Genomic DNA, 13,578 nt, shown 5'->3' with positions numbered 1-13,578 from the left:
ACTCCAGTTAAATGTTGTAGTTTGGACCCCACATTTCTGTAGAAATTGTACTGGAAGATTGTGTGTTTTCATGGACCTCTCTTTAGCAGCGCAATCCTAAGTGCTAGCTCTGCCAGCACAGTGGCTGCTATGCCAGCCTAGAATGTCACAGGCAAACATGCCATAAAACACATTTGCAACTACTCAGGAGCCAGCAGCACCACTGGAAAGGCCTGTACTGCATTTAGACCCCAGGCCACTGGTGAAGGCAAGAAAGCACTGAGTAGCATAGGAGCCTGGGGAGGGCAGAATGGGGAGGTGTATCAAGCCTGGTAGAGGGTGGGATTAGCAGAGGAAGCCTCTGCCATATCCTATCCTCCCTCCCAAGCCTAATGTTCTACATGGGGCTGCTTGGATTTGCACCAGCAATTTAGTTGGTGCAGATTCAAATAGCCCCATTGGGCAGGCTGATATCCCCTTACCCCAAGGAGACCTTGAGCCTGCTCCTGAACTATGCTGGATTCAGTGCAGGCTCTGTGGACTGGCTGCGCCAGTGCAGGTTAGGACTGGGCTATAAAATTTTTCTGATTTCAGATACAATACAGAGCAGTTGTACTGTAGAAATAGCAATGAAAATATATCACCAGGTTTCATTAAAGTTAAACATAGGTCCAAAACTACAAAACAAGACTTTCACTCTTGTATGTATGCATGAATGCCTCAATTTGTATCCAGTTTCTAAGCAATGTAATAGTGGATGAGTGTGACGAAGAACAAAGGAACTAAGCTTGTTATGCTGTCAGAAACTCTGTTCTATTTGCAATACTGCTGAAACTCCGATCACACAATAAACAATACTCTTGCTGGAACAAGATTTGTAAACTTATTTGGTATACTGCATTTTTAGGATAAGGGATGAGTAGATGGAAAGCAAGAAATGGGGCGGACGCCAGCAGAACTGTTGAGTAAAGTTACATGGAGGATAAATCAAGCAGACACAAAATCAGCCACTTTCCCTATCTACACAATCTAATATATCTGTGTTTCTAGAAAGATATGTCTCTAAATATAAATCAATAAATGGACCAAATTAATTGAAGATATTAAAGCTGCACATAACTTTATTTAGAGTGAATCTCCCATACTTCAATATGAGGTTGACAAACATTCAAAACAGTAACTTTTGTGAAGTGTTATGAATAAATAAGTCGTAAGTTGATGTAGAAAAATTCTTAGCTGTAAAAAATATTGGAGTTTCTTTTGTTTAAAATCTCTTCCCAAAAGTTACAGATATACAAACACTAACATTAGTGTACAGTACCAGGGGAAAATTACAGTAAACGAGTACAAATACTGAAGATTTAAAGATTTACAAGCTTGTAACCATAAAGTTTTGAAACACTTGCAAAATAAATACTTGCCCTAAGACAACACATCTTTTGAGATCTTCCATTTTTCAAAGATTGTCTATCTTTTCTCAGCTGAGAATTCTTCTTTCGGAGCATAATTCTTAAGAAGCATTTTTGGAATTCTGGGCCAAATCCATTATTGCAGAAATTTTAATATCAAGACGTTCCTGAAGTTTTTTCATACGCAGATCTATGTAGTCCATTAATCTCTTTTCCATCTGTTCCATGTTTTTGGAGATTATCTTTTCTAAGTATAGGCAAATAGGCTGTTGTTCCACACTGCAGGAAAAACAGCAAAAGATGTTACTTTTTTTTTTAAACCAAATACCCTGCATATTAAGTAGTATAAATTTAAAAATGCTTCAGTAAAAGGTAATGACCCCTTTCATAATTAGGTTATAATATAATCAAACATTACCTAAACTATACTCTTCTATGCAATAAACAATGCAACACACAACTCACAAATATTCATCGTTCAGCATCAATATTATCAATTAATTTACAGACGCTGTAACATCCCACTGAAACCAAACCAGTATGGTGGCATGCCAGTATCACAAAAAATTCAATAGCACAAATACTCAGCATTGGGGGCAAAAGTCAAAAAAATTACAAAATGCTAGATACTCAGCAAAATATAAAGATGAACTTAATGTTAAAAAACAAGCCACCCACAAAGTATTTTAAACAAAAATGGACTAGCCTTTTTTTTCCAATTCCTGCTATCAGCTTAATTGGAAGATATGAAGTTGCTGGAATGAATTCAGCAAGCTTAATGGCTGGGTGAATTGCCGTTTTGAGAATCTGGTCTACTAGTTCTGCCCTTGGTTTCAACATGACCCAGGAGTTCAGCAAAATACAGTTATTAAAAAATGAGGAGAGTGTCTACTTATTATTACAGCCTATTCCAGTATTATTCAAACTGTGAGATGCGGCTCCCTGGGGAGGTGCCACAAAGGCACAAGGGAGGCGCGGGTTGTCGCACCACCGTTCCTGGGCAGAGCCCCTCCGTCTTCTGCGCTTTTTTTTAAAGCAGAAGAAAGGGGGGTCGCTCAGCTGCTCCCTCCGAGAGGGACTGCGAGAGTGGCTGCTGCTGCTGCCCGCCCTCTTCTCCCTCCTTTCCCAGGCTGCCACCTTCTGTGTCCTCTTCGACTCCAACCCTCCAGCTGGCAAATACCGAGTATGCTCAGTTTGCAGTCCTTGCCCTTGCTGACCGTCAGAAAGAAACCCTCGTTGATCCTTGTCTGGTTGGTTCCTAGTTCCCAGCCTGGGATCGCTTCTCATCAAAGTGAAATCTCTCTTTTCAACCCCCTCCCTCTTCCACTCCCCCCTTCTGATCTCCAAACCTTCCCGCTTTCCTCCCCCTCCCCAAATAAAACGCTTCCTATTTTACCAGTCACCAGGGCTCTTAAAGTTGTTTCCATGCAGTTGGCAAAGGAGGGGGAGAGACAAGCACACACTTTACTTGGCCAAGAGCAGAAAAAGGGAACAGTTTTTAAAGCTATTTATTAATCTTGTCATTTGACTGAAGAGGAGAGGCTGTATTTTTAAAGTGATGAATCTTGCTATTTAAAGGGAATACTTATCAGTCATTCCATTCCAATCAGCCATGATTGCCAGCCCAATCCTATCCACTTTCTTGGGAGTAAGCCCCATTGACTCTAATGGGACTTACTTCTGAGTAGACATGCATAGGATTCAGCTGTGCATCTCCTAGTATAGAAGACAAATCAGCCTCCTAACCAAACCCTTATCAGCTCCGATATATTTTCATGGTCTATTTTTGTTTTCCCCAGCAGCTGCTGGAAAAATTTAATTACATTAAATTAATAAAGGGTTCAATCCTATCCAAGGAGAATGGGAGAAATGACTAGCTGGATTGGGGTCCACAGGGTGTGCGTGTGTATATAATGTTGGTCAGACTGGTTGTTCACAAACTTCATGTAATAAAACAATTCTATTGGTATGCTTACAAAGTTGAAGAAAAAAAAAAAAAGAGTCCTACTGGACCAGACAAAATCTATCTGTTCTAGCATCCTGTCTCCAACAGTGATCAGCAGCTGATCATTTATAAAGCATTTATATTGCTGTGTAATAATAATATATTTTTATATCTGCATTTAATTAATGAGATGATTAATATAATTAATAATATAGTAAATATTTCTGGCCACTTCCTGTTTAATGATGTCACTTCCAGCCCTCAGGAACATGATGGGGAGTCATGGCCAACAGCCACAGGGGTCAAGGGAGCCATGGGCCAGAAAGGTTTGAGTACCACTGGCCTATTCCTATACAACAGCCAATCTTCTGAACTGCTGCCTTAAAAGGTACAGCAACCCAGCCATTGGCAGAAATGGCCAACAGCTCCCCCTGCACACAAGAATTACCTGGATGCCCTGAAGGAACAAATGATGGTGTGGGCAGTTCATGGGTGATTCAGGGTGGGGGAGATCCCAGCAGCAGTGTCTGGAGGCAGGGTGTTAACCCATCCTTTGCTGCCCTTCCTCTCCTTGGACTTATGCCAGCTATATAGCTGATGTGGGTCTGAGGAGACCCATTGTTGACCAGTTAGCCTTCTGAGAGATAAGTAAAAAAAGTTTTTTATTTACCTCTCACTGGCATTCTGGTTACCCCCCCCCCCCCATAGCATGCAGCACATGCTCCACTGACACGACTTAATGGTATGGAGTTGTGGGAGATAGGATTAGGCTGTTAGTTATCTGGTTCAGTGTCCTGGAGAGACCTATCAATAGTTTTCCTATCCAAGGAAACAATTTGCAGGATAAAACAAGCTGCTACATTGCTTAGTCAAAAACTCACCCAACAGTTGAAATCTCACCATCCTCAGATACAGAATTGTTCTCGTAGTTTTTGTTCTTTTCATCTATTCGTAGACTGTTTACTTGACCACATACAGTTTGAAGAAAAGGAAGCAGCAGTGTGGAACTGGGGGTATTTGGGTTTTCATTTGCTTGCTCTTGTAGAAATGAAGACACCAAATCTTTAAAGTCTTTTTGAGGAAGAACAACACTATGTTGTGGAGTATGAAGTCCTGGAAGCTCAGAAATAGTCTCTGTGCTCGGTATCTGCTTGTTCATATCAGAGTACATTTTTAAGTCTTCTAGAACTGTTCCACTTGCTGAACCAGGTTTAAGAGGAGTGAGTGCACTGGGTAAATGGTCTACTCTTCCAAAATTAACAGCCTTGTACAATCCATCAATGGTATGATTGTTTCCATGCACAAATCCTTGTCTCCCCAAAATATTTTGCAATTTGCCTCCAAAAGGAAGACCATTCTGATAAAAGCAAATGGTAGAAAGACATTAAGTGGTTATATATGAAAAGCCTGAATGGTTGTGAAACATCTCTTTGGCTTTGCTCATCTTGAACTGACAAGCTAAGGTTGTCATATCTTTTGCTGTTATAGCACCCTTCCGCTTGGAAGGAACATATCTTTTGCTGTTATAGCACCCTTCTGCTTGGAAGGCCACTAGCCGACTACGTGTTCACTAAGCTACCTTCCCCTGAACTCCATAGAACTCCTAATTTATGGCCTTTGCTAACCTTGGCTATCTATTTGTATTTCAGAAATTTAAAATTTAAAGAATACAGTTACATAGTAAACATCATAATTGACAGAAAAAACCTGCATAGAATATATATATACAGAAAGTACAGAGTATAGTAAAATACAAATTGTGAATAAAAGAGAAGGAAGAGCAATTTCACCTAAAAGAGAATAGATATTAAGGCAAAGGAAGGTGGGACAGTTGGGGAACTGGAGAATGTATAGTACTTAAATGTTCATGTTATTTTTCTCGTTGTCTACATCAGTGTTTCTCAAACTGTGGGTTGGGACCCACTAGGTGGGTTGCAAGCCAATTTCAGGTGCGTCCCCATTCATTTCAATATTTTAAATATATTAGTCTTGATGCTACCATGGTATGTGACTGCATTTAGGGAAATGTGACAGACCAGTATTTTTAACAAGCTACTACGGGTAGCTGAATCTGCTGATACCAGGGATCCCTGCCCTTCAGAGGCTTACAGACACTGTGCGCATTCGCCCACAGCCTCCGTGAGCCTCCAGAGGACAGTTTAGGCAAAAAAAAATATCTGGTTTTTTGTAAAACTGGAAGTGATGTTTTTATGCCTTTAAAAAGCACTAGGAGGGCCAAGGAAGGGCTTCAAAGAAACCAGAAGTGACTTTTTTTTTGCCTAAAGGGCCATGCTGAGGCCCACAGAGGACATGGGCCTCTGTGGGTTTCAGAAGAGCCTCTGGAGGTGAGGGGAGACCAACGTCCCTCGTCTCTGGTGTGGGGGCACGAGTGGGGAGACTTCCTGCATCTGTGGTTAAGTAATACCACAGATACAGGATCTGCAAATATGGGGGTCCCCCATATTATTAAAGCCCTCTTCCAGTTCATTCATCACAACAAAGAACATTCATTGGTGTTTTATAAGCAAAAACTCACCTTCTGTTGAGTGCGAACCATATCTAGGAGCTGTTGAGCCCCAGGTGATAATTTTGATCCCATAGATTCCATTATAGTTTGCACTTTATCTAGATCTATTCCTGATCCTAGTACGGGTAGATCTGGCCCAGATTTTGTACAAGCTGATTTCACTTCTATTACGATTTTACTGATTAGTACTCTTTGTTTTTCACTGATGGACAGTAACTAGCGGGGGGAAAAACACACTGTTATTGTAAGGAACTGATAAACTTAATTCCCAGCACCACATACACATTTGTGTCACAGGACACGTATTATTCTTAACTATAGGGTGAAATCTTAACCCCTTATGTCAGTGCTTTCCAGCACTGGCATAGTAGTGCCAATGAGACCTGTGCTGTATCCTGCAGTTGGGTGTCACTCACAGAGGCCTCCTCAAAGTAAGGGAATGTCTGTTCCCTTACCTCAGAGCTGCACTGCCCTTATGACAGTGTTGGAAAGCACTGACATAAGAGGTTAGGATTGCGCCCATATTTATATAATTGCTTTCCAACAAATAAAGTTCACAAAACGGTTTACAAGCAAGTCAAATAAGTAAATGGCTCCCTGTCCCAAAAGGGCTCACAATCTAAAAAAATTGCAGACCACACACAAAGACCCATTATAACAGAGCATGTCAGATAATGTTAGTGGCTCCGAAGATTATCCATTTTTCTCTGTGGCATGGTTTGCCTGCACCATGTGGCTAACTGTACTTTACTGCAGTAATTCCTGATTTAACTTATCTTTTTTTGTTGTTGTTAAAATACAGGTGGGGCTTCGTTATCCATAGGGGATCTGTTCCTGGACCTCCCCCCCCCCCCCGTGGATATTAGAAACCAGATAATGAATCCCATGGTTCATACCACTTTAAGCCCTCCGGATGCAACTGGAGCTGTGCTCTGGTAGCCTCTGGAGGGCTTTCTGAAGCCCTCAAAGGCTGCATGCATCTGCTCATGGCTTCTGCGGGTTTCAGAATGGCAATTTTCAAATGAAAATATGTCACTTTCTGTTTCCTTCAGCTGAAAAGGCCATTTTGAAGCCCACAGAGGCCATGGGTTCTATATCCACGGATCTAGCTCAACATGGCACGCAGCCTCTGCAGGCTTCAGAAAGCCCTCCAGTCACCTCCAGAGGGCTCAGGTTGGTCCAAGACTGGCTCAATGTGGGTGCGGGGGACCCAAGCTGAGCTGGATCCGTGGATATAGAATCCATGGATATGGGGGCCCCACCTTGTACAGCCATTTATATAGCTATAGGAATCTCATTGTCAAAAAGTGTTTCCTTAGAAGGAGTAGGGTGAAATTTCTTTCAGTACTTAAAACTGAACTCAGAACAAGGCGCTGTATTATACTTTATCACAACCTTCTTTTGAAAATAGCTTGGTACCAAAATTTAAGAGATAAATAAATTTAAGAAATAGTTTCTGTAACTTCCTACCTTAATTTTACAAGAGGCTGTGGAGCACTCCAATTTAAGGTACTTTTTGTATAACGTAACCTGGTCATTTTGGCTAGAAAAGAAAAAGATCCGTGAAAAATCTGTATAACAGTGACATAAGTTAAATAGCTTTATATAAAAGCATGACAGCACAAATATGCCTAGTGGCCTGTTTTTCCAAACACTGCTTATACTTTTCTAATGCCCAGTAAAATGCACCTTAAACACCTGCAATTTCAACAATTTGAATGTTCTTAGAGGAGTTTAGAGAAGGCAGGTGTGAAACATACCGGAGTAATTTATGTAGCTTGCTGGGATCCTGCATAGATGTGGAAAGCATCCATTTTACCTCCCAGTCATATCCCATCTCAGCATGTTGAATCCTGCCTTGGAGAGACCCCAACCTTCAGGAGAAGCTTTTGGGTAAAGGAGGCACTAGGGGCTGCAGTGGAAAGGGAAAAGCTCTGGTGTGCACACAGAACACAACTCTGTGTTTATCATCCTGAAATTCAACTCAAATTCATTTCTGAGTGATACATAAGGTACAACAAAAACATTTACATATGTTCCAAACCAGCCCACAGAAAGCCTAGGTAGTTGTTCTCACCAGCTCAGTTCCTTCCATCTCCATTGGCAAAGCCCAAATTTGTTGCTATTTGAGGGCAGGCCTCTTTTTTATAAGAAGAGCAGAGATTTCAACTAGACCAAGAAATTGCTTTGGGATTGCCTGAATGACTGGTGGAATACAGACAACATGCCAGTACCAATGGATACCAAAAACCTAGTGACAGAATGTTTGGCAACATAACACTAAATCAAAATTCAGCTCTTTCTTCCCTTCCATTCACCTTTATTTTAAAATTTATGGGCAACTCTGTTTTCAATTTTCTCTTATTAGCTTTGAAAATTAAGAGACTGCCCATACATCTATATACAGTAGTTTGTTGAACATGCCAGTGTTTCCTCAGCCTTTCAAATGTTATTTGAGAAGTGGCCTTAGAAATTATCCTTGTTAAAAATAACTAAAGCAAACCAAAGTGGGCTTTGCATGTCTCAGCATTCAAAATTTAATATGCCAGACCTGTGACAAGAAGAAATAGCCTCTAGGTGAACAAGCAGGGAAAGCTTTTGCAAACAAGTAGTGCTTGGCTCACTTCTTTCAGGCCATCAGTGTTGGGGGCAATCAAGCTGGCAAAAATGATTGGGGAAAACTTGTATAGATTTATTTGCAAGGCTGCAATATGCCATTATAAACTTATAGTACAACTTAATATTCCAAAAACAAGCAAAACAAAGCTAATGACCTGTCATTTTGGATAGTGAAGACTTTCTCTCCTCTCCCAGTTGCATAGTATTCTTCTCCTATATAAACTTCCATGTTCCGTGCCTCACTTACAATGCCAAGACCAATTATTTCTTCAGATCCATGGGGATCACAGTGCAAGTACAGTAAACATGGTGCTGTGTTGTCACAGTTTAATTGTCCGTCCAGCACCACAACATTCTCACTAGAAGAGAGGAGAAAAAAGTGTTACTGAAAGCTATGCACTTAATAGTGCTGATAATTCCAGGATTATTAAACAAGTAAACAATTTTGTAGTTACATTTAAATTCACAAAGTATTAACAATGACCTAAATAGATGCATCCCGTGTCTAAAAGTTTGCATATGTATAAGAACACCAATATTTTGTGTGTTAATCGTGTTGGACTTTAAAATAAGATCCAAATGCGTTGGATGCAACTGCACCTTGAACTTCACAGCTGTCTTTCAGCAGTAGTCACTTACACAGACTGAGTCCAACATTTGCAAAATATCAATTATAATGATGTGGGGCTGGATTTGTCCCTATAATTGGTCATTGTACAACTATATTAATTGGTCAGTGCTGTATATATTTCCTGGAATGACAGGATGTTTTAGCAACTGTTCATAAATCCACCTTTATAAATATGTTTTGCATGGAAAAAATGTCAGCTTAGTTCCTGACATCAATAGTTCCAAAGATCTCAGGTATCAGAACAAGGAAGAATCTCTGCCTCAAGACTTTAAGTAGTTTATGTATGATGTAGCTATGATGATATAGGGCTAGATGGACTAGGTGCCTGACTCAGTATAAAGCAGTTTGATACAACCATATTCATTGTCAGTTGACATAGTACTAATTTGAGTGTTCAGATACGAAGAGTACCTGCACCTTTAATTTATGTATTACATTTAATTCTACTCATCCACCAAAGTGCTCAAGGATACCATATATGATTTACAAATCATCCCCCACTTAATGCTCATAATCTGTTTTCTCACTGTATGTAAACCACTATGTACACAGATGCTACAAAATAATGGTTATCTGAAAATGGGTTACATAGCTGTAACTCAGAATGCAATTGTATAAATTGTTACCAGGAAGTACGCTCCACTGAACTCAAAGGGACTTCCTTCAAAGTAGATATGCACAGTTGCACTGTTGATCATCCCCATTTAGTCACAAGATGACTCATTGTGTAACCTTGGACCAGAAAAATTTTGCAAACCTCATTGGGTCCGGAAGATAAAATTGGTGAGAAGCTAGGACAGTGGCTCTCAAATTGTGAGATGCAGCTCCCCGGAGAGCCACAAAAACCACCCTGGGTAGCTGTGGAATCCTCATGAAAAACCCGTTGTCCTACACAGTGTATAGGATTGTAGTCCTTGTGGGGAGCCACAGCTAATGGCCCAGTAGGTGGGAAAAAAACCACCAGTGGAAAAAAGCTTGGGAACTACTGGGAAAGGAGCATTGACACCATCTGAGCTCCTTGGAATCATGAAGCTTCCTGGGTGGGCCAGTTTCTCTCAGCCTCACCTACCTCACAGGGTTGTTGTGAGGACAAAAGGAGGGAAAGAGGAACTATGTACACCACCCTGAGCTCCTTGGAAGAAAGGTAGTACAAAGATGTACAAATCGATGGTAAGGCCACACCTGGAGTACTGTGTCCAGTTCTGGTCGCCGCATCTCAAAAAAAAACATAGTGGAAATGGAAAAGGTGCAAAACAGAGGGACTAAGATGATTACTGGGCTGGGGCACCTTCCTTATGAGGAAAGGCTATGGTGTTTGGGCCTCTTCAGCCTAGAAAAGAGGCGCCTCAGGGGGGACATGATTGAGACATACAGAAGTATGCAGGGGATGGACAGAGTGGATAGAGAGATGCTCTTTATACTTTCACATAACACCAGAACCAGGGGACATCCACTAAAATTGAGTGTTGGGAGAGTTAGGACAGACAAAAGAAAATATTTCTTTACTCAGCGTGTGGTTGGTCTGTGGAACTCCTTGCCACAGGATGTGGTGATGGCATCTGGCCTGGATGCCTTTAAAAGGGGATTGGACAAATTTCTGAAGGAAAAATCCATTATGGGTTACAAGCCATGATGTGTATGTGCAACCTCCTGATTTTAGAAATGGGCTATGTCAGAATGCCAGATGCAAGGGAGGGCACCAGGATGAGGTCTCTTGTATCTGGTGTGCTTCCTGGGGCATTTGGTGGGCCGCTGTGAGATACAGGAAGCTGGACTAGGTGGGCCTATGGTCTGATCCAGTGGGGCTGTTCTTATGTTCTTATGTGAAAAATAAAAACAAATAACAATAATAATGGGGTGGGCTGAAAGAGAAAGACCACCTCACAATTTCTGGCTAATCCAAATCTGAATGTGGGTGTCCCTACACTGGAATGGCTAGGGGTGTGGTTTTTTGGGGTGATTCCCCCCCCCCCAATTTCTTTATTAAAATGGCAAATTGTGGTGTAATGAGTTTTTATTCCAAGGCTGCATTTTAATAAATTATACATTATAATTGCTTAAAAATTTAGTAGGTAGGCAATTCAGGTGATGTAGTGTCAAGAAATGCAGTCACATGATTACTTCTAACTGGAAAAGTGAACTATTTTAATTTCTGGGAAACGTCTAAAACACCAAAAAGGTTGTGTTTTGTGTTTTTATTTGGCTAGTTAACACCAAAAGGTGGCATTTTGTGTTTTTATGTGTTCTTAACTCAAAAGCAATACTCCTAGCAAGGGCATTCCCTCTGACAGCCCAATCCTAAGCATGTCTACTCAGAAGTAAGTTTCATTGAGGTCAATGAGGTTTACTCCCAGGAAAGCATGGATAAGATCCTAGCCTCACAGCCCAGTCCTATGCAGCTCTACTCAGAAGTAAGTCCCAATAGAGTCCATGGGGCTTACTCCCAGGAAAGTGTGGAGAAGGTGGCAGCCTCAGAGCCCCCTCCTATGCAGGTCTACTCAGAAGCAAGGCCCAGCAGAGTCAGTGGGCCTTCCTCCCAGGGAAGGACTGCAGCCCCATTCAGCCGTCAAAGCAGGGGAAGTTGGCGCAGCTGCAGCTCGAGGTGCAAAGAGTTCCCGGAGCAGAAGGCTCAGCCCCAAATGACTGACACCTGCTCAGGAAGGCGCGAGGCTGGAACCTCACGAGTCCCAGCCAATCACAGCCCAGCTCGTGCCTCCCCCTCCGTGCACCTCGGCAGTCCAGGAGCACGCGCATGCGCACTGTGGCCTCTCAGCGAGCTCAACCGCCCCCCCCCCCACGGCGGTGCCCACCCCCCCCAGCCCCGGCAGGGCGCTCTCCTTACCCGTTCTGTGGAGCCCCCAGAAGCTCCCGGCCGCCGAACTCCTCCTCAGGTACGAGGCGCAGTACGCTGGCCAGGCCCGCCCGGCACTCCCAGGAGCAGGCGGCGGAGATCCGCGGGCTGCCGACCAGGGCCTCACCCGCCACAGGCGCGTCTCCCTCTGGCGGGGCCAACATCAGGCCGCCGCTGCCCGCCATGGCAAGCAGCAGCTCCGGACGCGAGCCCGGCCCGGCGAGGAGGGCTTCCAGGTCCTCTGGAGGAGGAACGAAGATGTCAGCGGGCGTGTTGCTCCCCGGACCTTATTTGGGGACAGAACTTCCGCCTCTTTAGGACCGCCTGACCATAGAGAGGGTGACAGTCTGGACTCAATCCAAGCTGCAGCTTGGATCTCCTGGTAGTTTCTGGCTCACATTAGAAAAGCCCTGCTGGGTCAGGCTGGGCCCGTCTGGTGCAGCTCACAGTGGCCCACCAGTGCCCCAGGGAGCACACAGTGCCTCAAGAGACTTGCATCCTGGTGCCCTCCCCTGCAACTGGCACTCTGAGGCAGCCCACTTCTGAAACCAGGAGGCCTGTAACCTGGGATGGACTTTCCCCCATAAATTTGTCCAGCCCCCTCTTAAAGGCATCCAGGTCAGATGCCTCACCACATCCTGTGGCAAGGAGTTCCACAGACTAATTACACACATAGCTAAATACAGGTCAGAGCGCACCACATCCTGTGGCAAGGAGTTCCACAGACTAATTACACACATAGCTAAATACACTCTTGTGGCTGGAGTACGCATGGCACAGGGTCAGCTGCTCGTATGTGACAACAGGGAAACTCTGGACTGTTATCGTTGCAGTGATGAGGCAGCAGCGTATCCCCACTGTCGTCTATCCCTCCTGCTCCTAAGAAAGTGGAACAGAAGAGGTGGATACTCCTTCAAACTCAGGTCTTCTTGCCTGATTTTTACTTTTTTTTACTTTGTGTAAAAGTAAAAATGTGGCAATTTTTACTTGCCACATTACTTTTTAAAAAATTGCTCTGCATACGTTTCCCGTTAGGACAGAATGAAATAAACTCTCAGGTTTATGAAATAATCTGTCAGGAGAGGTTCCCTCTCACACAGCACCAGAACCAGGGGACATTCACTAAAATTGAGTGTCGGGAGAGTTAGGACAGACAAAAGAAAATGTTTCTTTACCCAGCATGTAATTAGTCTGTGGAACGCTTTGCCGCAGGATGTAGTGATGGTGTCTGGCCTAGATGCCTTTAAAAGGGGATTGGACAGATTAAAAGGGGATTGGACAGAGTTCTGCAGGGAAATTCCATCACAGGTTACAAGCCATGCTGGGTATGTGCAACCACCTGGTTTTAGATGTAGGTTACTTCAGAATGAACAAATTTTATGAACAAATTTCTTTTTTTGGTCTCAGAAATATTAATTTTCAAGGGGTTGATTTTGTAAATACGTTATAGGATCAAAACTCTTTTTCAATCATGCAATTATAGTGTTTCAGCAACAGGTTATGAAAATCCCTGTAAACACCCCTCCCTGTTTTTTTGCCTATTTTTAAAATATTTTTGGACCTTTTTTGCAGAATAGATGCAATCTGTCTGCTTTTACACTTGCTGTGGAATTCCTG

General features: G+C 42.8%; 1 protein-coding gene across 2 annotated transcripts; it reads right to left on the bottom strand.

The window, feature by feature from the left end:
- Positions 1-626: 626 nt before the first annotated feature.
- On the bottom strand, positions 627-12,198 carry C3H10orf88 (chromosome 3 C10orf88 homolog). 2 transcript variants are annotated; one of them, XM_066621071.1, is made up of 7 exons: positions 11,953-12,198; positions 8,635-8,838; positions 7,621-7,713; positions 7,331-7,403; positions 5,870-6,076; positions 4,215-4,690; positions 627-1,667 (listed from the first exon to the last, which is right to left on the bottom strand). In XM_066621071.1, exons 1-7 carry the CDS (start codon positions 12,144-12,146, stop codon positions 1,490-1,492), a joined length of 1,425 nt encoding a protein of 474 aa, XP_066477168.1. In that variant the 5' UTR covers positions 12,147-12,198; the 3' UTR covers positions 627-1,489. The 2 variants fall into 2 exon arrangements, with proteins under 2 accessions (XP_066477168.1, XP_066477169.1); XM_066621072.1 differs by lacking the exon at positions 7,621-7,713.
- Between the last annotated feature and the right edge of the window lie 1,380 nt (positions 12,199-13,578).

Source organism: Tiliqua scincoides, chromosome 3 (assembly GCF_035046505.1).
Source record: "Tiliqua scincoides isolate rTilSci1 chromosome 3, rTilSci1.hap2, whole genome shotgun sequence".
Classification (NCBI taxonomy): domain Eukaryota; kingdom Metazoa; phylum Chordata; class Lepidosauria; order Squamata; family Scincidae; genus Tiliqua; species Tiliqua scincoides.
Note: the sequence above shows the minus strand (reverse complement) of the source record. Positions and strands in the feature narration are given on the sequence as shown.

Coding starts and splice junctions, on each gene's coding strand:
- C3H10orf88 (XM_066621071.1), bottom strand. CDS start 12,146: ATGGCGGGCAGCGGCGGCCTGATGTTGGCCCCGCCAGAGGGAGACGCG. Junction 8,839..11,952: donor CTGGGGGCTCCACAGAACGG/GTAAGGAGAGCG, acceptor CCTCTCTTCTAG/TGAGAATGTTGTGGTGCTGG. Junction 1,668..4,214: donor GGTGAGATTTCAACTGTTGG/GTGAGTTTTTGA, acceptor TTTTTCCTGCAG/TGTGGAACAACAGCCTATTT.